Source organism: Heloderma suspectum, chromosome 1 (genome assembly GCF_057233095.1).
Source record: "Heloderma suspectum isolate Gila_16-S chromosome 1, 16-S_ref, whole genome shotgun sequence".
Lineage (NCBI taxonomy): Eukaryota > Metazoa > Chordata > Lepidosauria > Squamata > Helodermatidae > Heloderma > Heloderma suspectum.
In genome coordinates this window covers 162,109,184-162,124,552 of record NC_139458.1, presented here as the reverse complement: position 1 = coordinate 162,124,552, position 15,369 = coordinate 162,109,184, and the positions used below count along the sequence as shown (strand labels likewise).

Sequence of the window (15,369 nt, the reverse complement as noted above, 5' to 3'; positions counted from 1 at the left end):
CACTAGTGTGCATACCTAAGATGAACAATGACAACCTGTCTGTACATGCAAACTTACAAACAGGATTGCTCATGCCAAAGATTTCCCTTAAAAAAAGGTAAGAAAGGACAAGTATGAAGAACTTGAGGCGTGGAGACAAAAGAGAGTCATTCCTTCCCCTCTCCTGCTTTGCCACCATTTCCTGCTTCTTCTGTTCCAGAGTCCTTTTTAATCTGGCCAGCAGCCTACACGAGAAGCGGACCACTGCATATCATGGTGTAACAACAGGGGTAGGAGTAAGAGAGATGGGGTGGCGAAAAGAAATGCAGCAGGAGCAGGGAAGGCTTGGTGAGGCTGCCTGCTGACAAACAGTGAAGTCAGCTTGGAAATCTGGCTCACGGAATAAGAGGGTTCCCTACCCCAGCATAGCTGACTGCCAAATGTGCCTTTTTCAAAAACCAACCCGTTGCTCTACTGAAGGAGCCATGAAACATCCTGCAAAAACCCTAAATATAATGGGTTGAAGTGAGAATATGAACATCTTCTCTAAATTAATACTACATTTTATAAAAGCACTCCCTGTTTCCACAGTTTTTTGATGTGGAGGAGAGAAAGTAGGAGGAAGGGACATCACATTTTTAGGATGTGCCCCAGCCCAAAGTGCAATGGAAGAGGAGAGGGCAGTTACATTTTCTTCCATTATTAGGAGAAAGGCATTCTTGCTGCTTTCTGATAGGCAAACCTCTAGTCTTGGTGACACATATCCCTGATTCCTAAGATTTGATCCAGACCTATTTAAAATAATCCACAATGCCAGATTTCAGACCTCAACGGATCTTAGGCCCACACAGAGCACAGCCATGTTATATGGCCTACCATGAAAAAATCTTTGGGTAGAATGCAAGGCTGCCTTTTCTGAGGCATCCCCATCACCTCTTGGCATTTAGGCAGACAGTGAAAAAGCCTTGTTCTGCTTGGCTTTTAATGGTTTTTAAGTTGAAGGTGTTCCTTCTCTGTTCCTTTTGATTTTAAGGCTTTAGTTTTTATTTATTTATTTTGTCAAGATTTTATTCTTTTACAAACCACTTTGGGGGCCTTGTTAGGGCCAAAAAGTGGTATTAAAGTGCTTTTATAAATAAAATAAAATAAAATAATAAAGCTATCATTAGGTTCTGGCTTGGAGAGAGAATACATCCTTGTGGAGTTGGCGGCTTGATCATAATTGCCCCTCACACACTTAGCTTGAACTCATGTCACACACCTGATTACAATTCAAATGGCTTAAGATCTCACATAGAGTAGTTGATAAAAGAGTGCCATTGTTGGACAAGCATATTCTTCAAATAACACAAGCTGTCCAATTACTAACAGCAGGTGGCAGCAAAGTTTGCAGGAATGTGCCCTTCATCCACAACAGCCAAGCTAAATGGAAAGGTATATCAAAAGGCTATTCTTACAAATTGCTTTGCATATTACAGGAGAGTTGGAAGAGGAAGCATAAGTGATTTAAAAGGAGGATATACAAGAGTTATTTCTGGATTTTCATCACTCCTTGTAGCACTCAAATTCCTTTTTTGCTACTTCCTGCAATGTCAAAAAAGCATTAGAAGTTTCACTGTTCCTGAATAGTCAGACTAAGTACTGCATAACAGCAGTATTCAATAGCTTGTGAACTTTGAAACCTTGTATGACAAGGAAAACAGTCATCTGAAGCCACCAGTTGAGTGTAAACCTTGATCCAGACATCTTGAAATTATCCCTGCCATTTTAGCTTGAGCAAAGTTTAATCTCAAGTAACCCCTGGCATAGATTGCTTAGTATTATTAACCTGAAAGACTCTAACATTTGTGGGCATGACTCTTCAGAGAGCAAGAGCACTGGATATGAAGGCAACAAATATTTAGTACAGATTATGAATATACTTCTTCAAAAAAGTAAGAAGGCAAAGTGCCATCTGGCTGCAAGATGTTATAACCCTTATAACAGAGTGCCTTTTGTTAGGAGGCCAAGTATAACAAAGACAGACTGAAGATAGGAAAAGAAAACTTCCCAAACAAAATGCATTCAAAACAAATAGGTATATCAAATTTTTATTATGAGTTCTCTCTCAAATAGGGCCAGTGTAGTGTAGTGGCTAGAGTGTTGGACTGGGAGTCAGGAGATCCAGGTTCTAGTCTCCACTCGGCCATGGAAGCTCACTGGGTGACTTTGGGCCCAGACTCTCAGCCCAACCCACCTCACAGGGTTGTTGTTGTGAGGATAAAATGGATGAGGAGGAGGATTATGTATGCTGCCTTGGGTTCTCTAAGGAGGAAAAAAGGCAGGATATAAATGTTATAAATAAATAAAAAAACACCACCTCACAAGTAGCTTTAAGGAATGTTTATGAAGCAAAACATGGTCCATTTCTGCATTCCCATGCAGCAAACAAAACAAAAAAGGTAGACAAAGTCCAATAAGCAATTAAATTATATCTTTTAATTACCTGCAACAGAAACATGTTTGAAGCATTAATTAAAGGATTTAAAATGTCACCAATAATTCAGCAGTGGCCTGGTTTTAATTAGTTGCAGAAAATGATACTGTGAGGTAAACAAGCCTTCTTCACATTTTACCTCAGCACGGTTGAACATCTTTTCTGTTCTATGCTGCCCACTTGTTTAACAAAAGCTCCTTAGGGAGGAACCTGCAGGCTACACCTCTTGACAGCACAGGGGTTTCTGTTGCCACTTAATAATAAATACAGCACCAACTGTCCTCTGCAGTCATATTCAATAACTGCTACCATCTGCGATGTCTACCTTAGAAGTAGCTACATTATTCACTTTGCCAAGCTGATCAAAATGCAGGTAGCACAATATTTTTTACATCACTTGAAAGGTAAATTTATTTTAAAGTGTCAAAAGCAAACAAATCCTTTTGGTCTTTTTGCAGGTTTGAATTTCAGAAATTAATAAAACCATATACACTGGGACAGCCAAGTGTCCTACTAAAAACCAATGAGAGGGAAAGGCATAAATTATGTAAAAAAAACAAAACAAAACCCAGGACAGAAGGTATTTTCAAGTGCCTGAAAATGCTTTAATAAGCTCAATGTGTTTTGGAAAGGTATTTCCTTCCTCAGGGGCTACTTGTCTTTCTCCACGTATGTTTTGAAAAATCTTATTGATACTTCCTGTGTTTCAAACTGCTTGAAGACAAGTAGAATCCTCTATCTGAAGGCATCTTCTATTTGTAGAACTGTCTGGTCCAACTCAATTTAAAGATAAAAGAACCATTAAGAAGGGAGAGCAGGTGGGCTGAAGCTGCCCATCAGCAGGTAGAACCTGGATAACAGATTGAGGAGGCACACTGAACACAGTCTTCCCTACTATGGTGAGATGAGTTGTATTTCTATTTAAAATTTTTCTAAAAGTGCATCTAAATGGTTGCATTTTTATACTGCAGTTTTAAGCTTATATGTTTTATATTGTTTTTCTTCTGTACTTTGTGATTTTAATTTTTGTGAACCACCCAGAGCGTTTTGGCTATTGGGCAATATAGAAATGTAATAACTAAATAAACAAACATATGCAGATTGCATGCAAATCTGTATCTTCTTATGGTGATGAATTTTCTCTTTTGGGGGGAGGGTCAATGTGTAAGGTGTGTAATCTACATACACTTACTTTCATAACACAAGTTTTTAAAATTATTACTAGGAAAGCCCATACATTGCGCTGGTATACAATTTCCTTAATATGAATTTTAGAATATATAATGCTTTTTCAAATGCTATCTGCCAGTGCAAATGTAGCATTTGATTATTGCCCCTCTTTGATAGCAGACTGTCCCCTTTGGAAGCCAGCTACTTAACTGTATGCCAGTTGCCCCATCTTTCTTCCTTTGATTCATATCAACATTTGCCAAATGTCTTTACTATAGATTAGAATGACAATGTGGCAAACTCCAAAATTGGAAAGGCGTGTGTGTGTGTTTGACACTGGATTTTAAATTTTTGTTTTCCCCCTAGCCCAAGTCCATTTCAGCTTAAATTGCAGACCATCTAAGGTTCAAGTCAGTCCGAAGGTCTTAGTTCCTTCTGTGACTTTCCCTGGAACTCCACCCTTACCAGGCATGACAGGGATGGCGATAAAGATTCCAGAGGCTGCCATGGTAATGATTGGTCTCATGGCTCCCAACATCCCTGGACTTAGCGGAAAGCAGGTACAAGCTGTTCTTCTCAGCTGCTCTATCCGCTTGCTCCTGCAGTGGTGACTACAAGGAGGAAGGAAGGAGGAAGGAGGGTCTCTCCCCCCCTCCGGTTACAGCAGCATTTTCCTATAGTGCTTTATGTCTGTACTAAGGACATCAAGCACCCTGGAAAAGTTTTATATCACAGGACCCCTGGTGCCTGAGGCCACTGTTATAACTGTGTTTCAGGCACTTTTGTGGGAGGGAGAGACAGATACCCAGAAGAACAGTCAGGTAAGGGGCCTTGTGAAGAGGGAATCAGACATCTTTGGGATCCCAACAACATCAAGAGTGTCATGGCCTGAACTGGCCTCAGAATAAACAGTTATTTTCTGATTTGAGTGTGTCTATGGGAGGATACCTTGGTTTACTGAGTCCAATTCTGAACTGAGCTGAAGTGTAAGAAGTTTTCACCAACCACTAAACAAACTTGGAACTCAAAACACTTTTGAACGAGAAGGCTAAGCTTTTGTAAACATATTTATAGCACACTCATATGTAGGTCTACTCGGAAGTAATCCCTATTGAATTCAGTGGGACTTATTCCCAGGTAAGCGTCACAGAATTGCAGCATGTAACATATGAAGCACCATCACACCATTATCTGACAGAGTGATAATGAGAATCAGTGGAATCTTTAGAACACTGGACATAGGAAGGTAATTGGGGCCATTATGGTGCAAGTGAACATAGTGTGTCAAACACTGCATTTAAAAAAACTTAAAATGTTGGATTGTGTACACTTAATTATTTTTTTGAAAAACCCTTTTTTTAGCCAGGTAACTTACTTTTGTCCCTCTTAGTAGGAACTGTAAATCCCGGCCACTGAGGATGCCATGGTTTTTAACATAGCTGGGCATGTAGACGGTACTTGTTCCGTGGACAGTTCCGTGGACTTCGGTAAAGGTGTGAATGACGTCCAAATAAGGCTTCTTATCCTAATAAGAAAACACAAGTCAGCCAAGATGAGTTTCTCTGTTATGTGTATATTAAACCAAAAGTATATCAAAACCATGACTTTAAACATTGACAAAAGGTGTGCAAATGGTATATCCAATATAAACTTGCAATTATTAATCTAAAAAACAGTTAGCTTAACCGCATTCTGAAAGAGTCAATGGGAGCTAAATCAAGTATCAGAAGAATAGTTGCAATATCACGAGCAGGAATTAATTTTCCCAGATATCTGCAAAAACAACCAACCAACCAAACTCAATATTTATCAAAAATCTTTTGGGGAGGCGGTGAAGAAATATATGCTGGGAACTATTTCCACATTCTGCCTGCTAGATTTTTGAGACATTATTTCCATGTAGCAGCAAAGACATTGGTTCCACTAAATTCTGGGCTTCACACATATGAGCCATACAAAATACTCTCTCCTTCCCTCATTCCTTCTCCCTTTCCTTCCACCTCTGCCATGGAAATACCAGAAAAAATACCAGGATCCCTCCACCTGCCCCATGCAACCTGTACTGGTAGCACCATACAACTCTTTACATACTGATATTTTAACATTAATTTTTGGAGCAAGCTGCAAAATCCTTATGTTTTTTCACCTACTTGTGTGACAAATGGGACTCTGCACCTACATGCCTGCAAAGTAGGACAGGTTGCACATCATCCTTTGTTGTCTATCTCAGAGACAGAGGTGCCACTACTCACATGGTTAATATGTCAGAATCCAGACTTATGATCCAATGCTGTCACAGTGCTAACTCTAATGATGGTGCACTAGCATAAACCCATGCTAGCACAACATCATTAGTGCTTGATAGGCAAAGGGAAAAAGCAGTGATTTTGGTGATGTGGTTTTCTGCTGAATTTCAGTAGCAAACCGCCAGTTTTCACCTTTGCGTAGCAAGTGCTAATGATGTTGTGCTAGTGCTGGTTTATGCTAGCCCTGTAACAGCATTGGATATTGCCCATTAATTGTATTTATGAAGACAGATAAGCCCCTTTTCCACAGCTCCCTTTAAACTCCTTAAAACCAGGCTAGTGTGTATGTCAAGCAGTCCAGCACATCAATAAGATCAAACTTAAGCTAGGCAACAGAACTAAATCAACTCCAGTTTTCAACTGAGTATATTTATTCAAGAACCAAGGAAAGAGTAGTTCAGAAATAGTCCGTTGCTTTTAAAATAAAATGAAACATAGAATTCACTAGCTAAGAATTTACCATCAGGAACCTGTATCCTAAAAATAACTAATCAAAGCAGCTTACAGGTAGGTGTCAGTGGGGATACCTGGGACTTTGCTGCGTGGTTTAGTTTTGAATCTTTGCCAGCTACTTAAAGGAAGATGTCACAAACAAAGGTGGAGGCTGGGCAAGTCCCAGAGGGGGATTGTAAATTCAAACTGATCAATCAAGGCCTGTGATGACCTGATCATATGGCCTCCAGGTGATTCCTTCATGTACCTATTTAACATAAGGTTGAGTCACAGGGGTAGAAGAGTCAAGCCTCAGATGTAGAGTCATGCAGATTTTGGTCCCTAAAGATGCTTGGGCATCTCCTTTGTTCTGACACATTTCAAGAAAGCGGGGCGGGGGGAGGTTGGGTTCATCACAACTCGTAATTTGAACAACCTGGAAAACTATAGTTTAATTAAAAAACTGACCTGACCTGCCTTCCTCTTCTCCTATTCAAAGATAGATTGTGAAGATACAACATAGCCTTCGTAACATATTGCAGAAATGCTTCTTCTCAAATGAGCAGATTGGTAAACTCAAGTCTGGTTTCCTAGTCAGACAGTAAATGCCTCCTTTGTCTTCAGTGGCATGAGTTTAGGTTTTATATACTTCAGTTCCATCACATGCAACTGCTACACACTATTCCCCATTTGTATAAGTTGGTTGAAAGCTACATACAGACGTTTATTCAAAAGTTACAAAAGATTAGGAGAAACCTTCCTGCTTGGAACCCTGGGACAACCAAGCATTCCTTCTGTATATTTTAATTCTTTATTTAAAAACACAAACACATAGCTATTCCAGTATGTAATAATAATAAATATGTTCAGTTTTCAGTGGGAATTTAAGAGGTTTGTTTTTATGTTTTTATGTTCTCCACATCAGGGGTTTGGATCCAGACTTAGTCATACTTAAAGCAGATCCAATGAAATCAACAGGACTTAAATTGGTTGATTTCAATGGGCCCACTCAAGGTATGACTATAAGGGAGTTTATAGGAGATGATAATTTCACCTTCCTAGCCAATTCCCTAACAAAATATTTCAATTTGGCACATACTGCCCTTCTTTTGGGCAGTGACTCAAATCAATTTGTATCCAGAGACTCCTGCTTGATCAGATTTCTTCAACAGTCTCTGAACATCCCTCTTTAAACAGGATTTCAGGTTGCTTTATTTGGAGCTGAGGGGCTGGCTTCAAAAGGTCTCTTAGCTGCTGACTTCCTTACAGTAGTATGCACAATCCGTTCCTGGACTTGTTTAGAAATACCAAACCTGTCTTCATGAGAATCCAAGCATGCTGGTTTGGAAGCAAGACTGCCATGACTAGACTAGACCTGGTATGTATTACTGAGACCGGGGTGGGGGAACTGGGAGGGGTCATCTCTCCCAGCTGAGTACCTCCTGGGACCTATTAAAATGATTAATGGATTCTGATGGATTCCACAGGGCTCTGGGGGATTTTCCTGCTGGTATGGCTGGTGCTCCTGTCGAAGCCCAGGTCACTCTGTGGAATGCAGAGATGACTCAGGTGGTTGACACAATCACACCCAAGCACCCTCTCCCTCTGAGCAGAGTCCAGCCAGCTCCTTGGTATACACTCAAGCTGAGGGCAATGAAGCAAGAGGGGAGACGGCTAGAACGCAGGTGGAGGAAAACTCGTGCTGAGTCTGACCGAACACAGGTAAGAGCCCACTATCGAGCCTACTCTGTGGCGGTGAGGGTGGCAAAGAGACAGTTCTTTTCCACCAGCATTGCATCTTCTCAGTGTCGTCCAGTGGAGCTTTTCCGAGTGGTTCACAGCCTGTTACATTCTGGGCCAGGGAAAGAGACTTTGGAACCCTCGGTAGCATGCTGTGACAAGTTTGCATGGCACTCTGAAGATAAAGTCGCTCAGATTCATCATGAATTGGACACCACGATTAACGCAGTTCCATTGGTAGACGCATTCAGAGCACCATCTGGTCCAGTTTTATTGGATGAGCTTCAGTTATTGAGGCCTGAGGATGTGGACAAGGTGCTTGACCAAGTCCGGTTGACCACTTGTGTGCTTGACCCTCGCCCCTCATGGCTTATTACATCAAACAAGGAGAGGATGTCTTGCTGGGTCCAGGAGGTTGTAAATTCCTCCTTGAGAAAGGGAGTGCTGCTGGCCTCTTTAAAAGAGGCAGTAATTAGACCACTCCTGAAAAAGCCTAACCTGGACCCAGAGGATGTCAACAATTACAGGCTGGTGGCCAACATTCCCTTCCTGGGCAAGGTGCCTGAGCAGGTGGTTGCAGAACAACTCCAGGCACTCTTGAATGAAATGGATTATCTTGATCCATTTCAGTTGGGCTTCAGACCTGATTTTGGAATGGAAACTGCCTTGGTCGCCCTGTGGGATGACCTCTGCCGGGAGAGGGACAGGGGGAGTGCGACCCTGTTGATTCTCCTGGACCTCTCAGCGGCTTTCGATACCATCGACCATGGTATCCTTCTGGATAGGTTGTCTGGGTTGGGAGTTGGAGGCATTGCACTACAGTGGTTCCACTCCTAACTGGATGGCCGATGCCAGAACGTGGTGCTGGGGGATTACTGCTCTGTACCATGGCAATTATGCCATGGGGTTCAACAGGGTTCTATTTCATCCCCTATGCTGTTCAACATCTACATGAAACCGCTGGGGGAGGTTATCCGGAGGTGTGGGCTGAGGTGTCATCAATATGCAGATAACACCCAGCTTTACCTCTCTTTCTCATCAAACCCAGGTGAGGCAGTGGCTGTTCTGAATCAGTGGGCACGGTAATGGACTGGATGACGGCCAATAAACAGACTCAATCCAGACAAGACAGAGGTACTGTTAGTGGGTGGTTCGTCTGCCCAGCTAGGGATATTCAACCTGTTCTGGAGGGGGTTGCACTCCCCCTAAAAGATCAGATTCATAGTTTGGGGGTGCTCTTGGACCCAGAACTGTCACTTGAGGCACAGGTGGACTTGGTGGCATGGAGCACCACCGTATGTATACCAGCTTAGGCTGGTATACCAACTATGCCCTTATTTAGACAGAGATAGCCTAGCTACAGTTATCCATGCTCTGATAACTTCTTGTCTGGATTACTGCAATGATATGTGGGGCTGCCTTTGAAAATGGTCCAAAATAGGGTAGCAAGATTGTTAACAGGGACTGGCCAATGAGATCACATTATGCCAGTACTTTTCCAGCTGCCCTGGCTGCCAGTCCATTTCCAGGCCCGATTCAAAGTACTGGTATTAGCATTCAAAGCCTTAAATGGCTTGGGGCCAGGTTATCTGAAGGATCGCCTCCTCCCATATGTGCCTGCCTGGACCCTAAGGTCTTCCTCAGCAGTCGTTCTCCATGAGCTCCTGCCAAAGGAAGTGAGGTGGGTGGCTACCAGGAAGAAGGCCTTTTCTGCTGTGGCCCCCCGGCTGTGGAATGAGCTCCCTAGAGAGGTTTGCCTGGCACTTATGTTGTACTCTTTCCAGCGCCAGGTGAAGACCGTTTTATTCTCCCAGTATTTTAGCATTTTAGCTTCCTAGTCTTTTAGCTTTGGTGTTTTAAATCTGTATTTTAAAACTGTGCATTGCTATTAAGTTTTATTCTTTGTTGTTCAGTCGTTCAGTCGTGTCCGACTCTTCGTGACCCCATGGACCATAGCACGCCAGGCCTTCCTGTCCTGCGCTCTCTCCCGGAGTGTGCTCAAGTTCATATTCATTGCATCAGTGATGCTATCTAGCCATCTCATCCTCTGTCGTCCCCTTCTCCTTTTGCCTTCAATCTTTCCCAGCATCAGGGTCTTTTCCAGAGAGTTTTCTCTTCTCATTAGGTGGCCAAAATACTGGAGCTTCAGCTTCAGTATCTGTCCTTCCAATGAGCACTCAGGATTGATTTCCTTGAGGATGGACTGATTTGACCTCCTTGCAGTCCAGGGGACTCGTAAGAGTCTTCTCCAGCACCACAGTTCGAAAGCATCAATTCTTCGGCGCTCAGCCTTCCTTATAGTCCAGCTCTCACAGCCATACATTACTACTGGGAAAACCATAGCTTTGATTAGACGGACCTTTGTTAGCAAGGTGACAAAACTCTTGGCAAAACTCTATTAGCTTTTGTCCTGCTTCATTTTGTACACCAAGGCCATGCCTGCCTGTTATCCCGGTGATTTCTTGACTTCCTACTTTAGCATTCCAATCCCCTATGATGAAGAGGACATCTTTTTTTGGTGTTAGTTCTAGAAGGTGTTGTAGGTCTTCATAGAACCGATCAACCTCAGCTTCTTCGGCCTCAGTGGTTGGGGCATAGACTTGAATTACTGTGATGTTGAATGGTTTGCCTTGGATTCGTACTGAGATCATTCTATCATTTTTAAGACTGTACCCCAGTACTGCTTTTCCCACCCTTTTGTTGACTATGAGTGCTACTCCATTTCTTCTAAGGGATTCTTGCCCACAGTAGTAGATATGATGGTCACCTGAATTAAATTCGCCCATGCCTGTCCATTTTAGTTCGCTGATTCCCAAGATGTCAATGTTCAATCTTGCCATCTCATGTTTGACCACCTCTAGCTTACCTTGATTCATTGATCTGACATTCCAGGTTCCTAAACAATATTGTTCTTTACAGCATCGGATTTTCTTTTCACCACCAGACACATCCACAGCTGAGTGTCCTTTCGGGTTTGGCCCAGCCGCTTCACTCTTTCTGTCGCTACTTGGAAATACCCTCTGCTCTTCCCCAGTAGTATATTGGACACCTTCCGACCTGAGGGGCTCATCTTCCGGCATCATCTCTTTTAGCCTTCTGATACTTTCCATGGGGTTTTCTTGGCAAGAATACTGGAGTGGGTTGCCATTTCCTTCTCCAGTGGACCACATTTTGTCAGAACTCTCTGCCATGACCTGTCCGTCTTGGGTGGCCCTGCACGGCATAGCTTATGGCTTCATTGAGTTACGCAAGCCCCTTCGCCACAACAAGGCAGCGATCCATGAAGGGGAAGTTTTATTCTAGCTGTATTCTTATATTGTGGTTTTAATGCTTTCATATTTTATATTGTTTTATCCTGCGCTTTTTGGTTTTAATTTTTGTGAACCACCCAGAGAACTTTGGCTACTGAGCAACATAGAAATGAAAGAAAGAAAGAAAGTAGCTGGAGGGTTCCTCTGCCACACTGGTGTTCATGGGGTTGTCAACCCCTTCAACAGACACCCCCCCCCTTCCACTCCCATATTTGGAACTCCTTGGAGGAAAGGCTAGATATAAACACACAAATTAAAAACTTAGGGCACTGATATGTATTTCATTATAGTCTGAAGAAGGGTTGTGTTTTCAATACGTTGTTAAAATTAAACTTGATTCCCTTGTGTTTATGGGGGTGAATATTTAAAAAAATATCTGGGATTATTACATTTGTGTTTTGCAGTGACAAAAGCCTCATCAAAGCATCAGAACCCTATAAAGAACAATGGCGAAGACTTTCGAATTGGGGTGCAGTGAAGTGAAAACAAATAGGATTTTCTTAGACTTAAGAATTATTGTATTATTAATGTATCTGATTTATACCCCATCTTTCTACCTAAAAATGGCACTCAAGGCAGCTTACAAAAGATTAAAACAAAAAACACATTAAAATGCAATAAAAACATAACAATTACACAATAAAAACACCACCCAACCCTTCTTGAATAAAGCAGTCTTTGCCTGCTGGCAGAAGGACAACAGAGAAGGAACAAACCTAGCCTCTTTTGGGAGGGAGTTCCACAGCCTGGGAGCGGCCACTGAAAAGACCCTCTCTTGTGCCACCACCAAATGCGTCTCTGACGGTGGTGGTCTTGAAAGAAGGGCTTTTCCCGAAGATCTTAATAACTGGGCAGGTCCGTAGGGGAGAAGGTGGTCTTTCAGGAAGAATACAGGAAAATTTCAAGCAGTGAACTTGGCCTATTCATTTCTCTTAGTGCAGTATAGGTGCACTAATAGTGTACACTGCCTGTGCCTTTTGAAACTTACGCAAGCCTGTAAATCATACTGGAGTGTCTGAAAAGTGAAACCAGACACCGCCATAAAGCAACCCTAACATTGTAATTTACTAACTTCAGGAACAATTAAAAAATCTTGAATCTTACTCTCTGAAACCATGCAGTATTTTCTAGAAATAAACTCAGATGATACGTGCTGCAATTACCAAAGGAATCTCTTTGCTAGAATAATATGAAATGTTTGTCTAAGATTTACTTATTTCAAGTTAAACAGCCTCCTGTTTAAAAGTAGGTGTGCTTAATAGACATCCAAACATTTACACATTATTTAAACAACGTGTTGTCTTTAATATCCATTCCTGTGAGGGGATGATGATAAATTGCAGAACAACAGGCCTGATCTTGTGTTGCTGTCCATGCAGACTTCTTGATCTTTATTTGGCAGCCCAGAGGGCAGCCCCCACATATTGCCCTCTGGGATTTGCAACAACAATGCGGCAGGGGATCTGGAAAAGCATCAGAGCCTTGCGATGCCTGAAAACACTGAACTAGGGCATGGATCAAGATCAGTGTGGGGCTTCTCAGGCAGACCCTGAGGTGAGTTACAGAATGTTGATCACTTACGTGTCTAAGAGTGCAATCCTATCAGGAAAGAATGCATGTTTAGATGGAAAAATGTCCCACAACTCCCAGCATTCTTAGAGAGTGGTACAACTTTTTTCTGTCTAAATGCACATAGGATTATGCCCTAAGTTGATGTGCGGTACATGCCTTTAAGTTCAACATACTAAATATGTCCCTCTTCAATATGAGAATATGGGGAAAGGCCCTGACATTGACTGAAAATTATTCCCTGTATAAATAGCTCTGAATAATTTGGGCTGTAAAGATTTTCATACAGAAACTGTGAATTCTTTATGAAAAAACAAATAATTTAAATTTGAGAAATCTTTAGTTCTAAGCCATGGGGCAGTGGAAACCAATGTCACATATGAATGCAACGGAAGCAGAAGGCATTTATAAAGTCCTTGGAAAAAGCCCTATTCAAAATTTATTCAGCAAATATCTTACTGCTTCAGAATAAGTAAAGCAATATAAAGCTTACACACAACTACAGTAGGATATTATTCCAGATCAGACATAATAATTGTGGTCAGATAACTCATGGTTTATCAGCTCAGGAACAAGCTCTGTGCCTGGGCTCTTCTTCGTCACACCTCTCAGGTTTAGACGAAGCCTTTGAATAATGCATTTTCAGAAAGTGTATGCAACTTTGATCAGATGCGACTGATGAAGTAGACTGTAGTCTATGAAAGCTTATGCTATAATAAATGTGGTAGTCTTTAAGGTGCCACAGGACTCTTTGTTATACTTAAGAAATTTATGCCCTGATTTTCCCCTCCAAAAAAAGGAGTAATTCAAACCAGCTTACATAATATAAAAACCATAAAAATAATAACCAAACATTAAAATACATTTACAACCTAAAGGCGACAGGAAAAGAAGAGCAGTGATGATTCCATCCATGTGTTGTATGACAACAAATCTATTAAACTCTTACAGAAAATGCAAGTGAGAGCGATCTAGCTTTGTTCACACACAAGAATCAGTTCACACACATTAAGGGTGCAATCCTATCGGGACAGGCGGTCACCTCCGAACGCAGAGGCAACCGCCTATCCAATGCAGGGCAGGAGAAGCACGGAGGGGATCATCCCCTCTGTGCCTCAGCCACCCTGCATTTGTGGCTAGACAGCCAATTTTGGCTGTCTAGCCGTGGGAAGGTGGAGCGGGGGCAGCGGCTGCCAGACAACACATAGGATGTGTCATACTGGCATTTCCGCCTTCCCCGCCCCAGAACGCCCCCAGGTACGCCACCCCGTTTTGGCTGCTCCACGGTCCTCTTCTGAGTGCAGAGCACGGGGCTGTTCTGAGCTGCCTGAAAGGCAGCGCGGGGGCGGGGGGAGGTTCCTGGAAACCGACATATCCTATGGCCATCTAGCCGCTGACTAGCAGCCATAGGATTGCTCCCTAAGTGACTTATCAAAAATGTGGTTCGTTCCTCAGTGTTGCGAGGGGGAGAAAAGAGTGGATCAGAAGGAACATTTTAAGGAAATGTTGGTTGAGAATAGATAATAAACCAATTCTTAAAAAAGATGGCAAAGCTAGCACACATTTCTCTGAGGCTTGTGAGATAAAAGCTAGGCTCCCCACACTAAACCCTCCTACGAAGAGCAAAAGATTGGTCCTTATTCCACAAGCAGAACAGCAGCAGCTGAGCTTGCTTTCTTAGTCATTTTTCTTGACAGCAACAATACACTTGCCATTTACAAAAGACACTTTTGTTGATCATTGCGTACATAACTGTTATTACTTTATGCCAATTATTTCCACCTACGTTTAAAAGCCTCTCTATACAAGACCTTTCACATCAAATAAAAGGGGATGACAGAGCCTGATGTGTTTTTCTCCCCTAAGACAATGTTAACATGAAGATATAACTATCGGGGACTGAAAATTTAAACTGGATAGATTAAAATTTCACAAGTTTCCTCTATGGTAATCAGCCACAGAACCACAATGATGGAGAGAGGAAAGAGTGCATATTTTCTATTTTATATGGAGATGGTGCAAGGAAAAAAAGTGCTGCTTGTGTTATCAACTTGTCAACCTACAATTAGCAAAAATGTGCATCATTTAAAGGTTTTGCAAGTCACCTTGTTAAATCAATAAAATCCTAAAAGCCACAGGGACTAAGTGCAGTCCAGCTCCACTGGGTGGGTACAGCATTACTTTACACCCCTGACTTGCCATCAGGTTGGTGAGTCTTGAGCTAAAGCTCTATAAGATATGTTTTATCACAGCACCTGTGATAAGGCACATCACAAGACAAAGAACATCTGTTATAGGGCAGATTAAAAATACAATAAATCAATCAACCTATATTTAAGCATCCTTTCAAGAGATGAATGATGTTTTTTTGAAAAAATAAAGCTTT

The 15,369-nt window shown here is 42.0% G+C and overlaps 1 protein-coding gene across 10 annotated transcripts in view; it reads right to left on the bottom strand.

Moving 5' to 3' along the window:
- MGAT5 (alpha-1,6-mannosylglycoprotein 6-beta-N-acetylglucosaminyltransferase) overlaps positions 1 to 15,369 on the bottom strand; it is a 197,722-nt gene that overhangs the window by 29,586 nt on the left and 152,767 nt on the right. For all 10 annotated transcript variants that reach the window (XR_014784184.1, XM_084808742.1, XM_084808752.1 and 7 more), the window contains one exon: positions 5,001 to 5,150. Coding sequence is in view for 9 of the 10 variants with exons in the window: in XM_084808742.1 (XP_084664868.1) it covers positions 5,001 to 5,150 (150 nt within the window). In the remaining variant the exon portion in view is untranslated. The remainder of the gene's footprint in view (positions 1 to 5,000; positions 5,151 to 15,369) is intronic.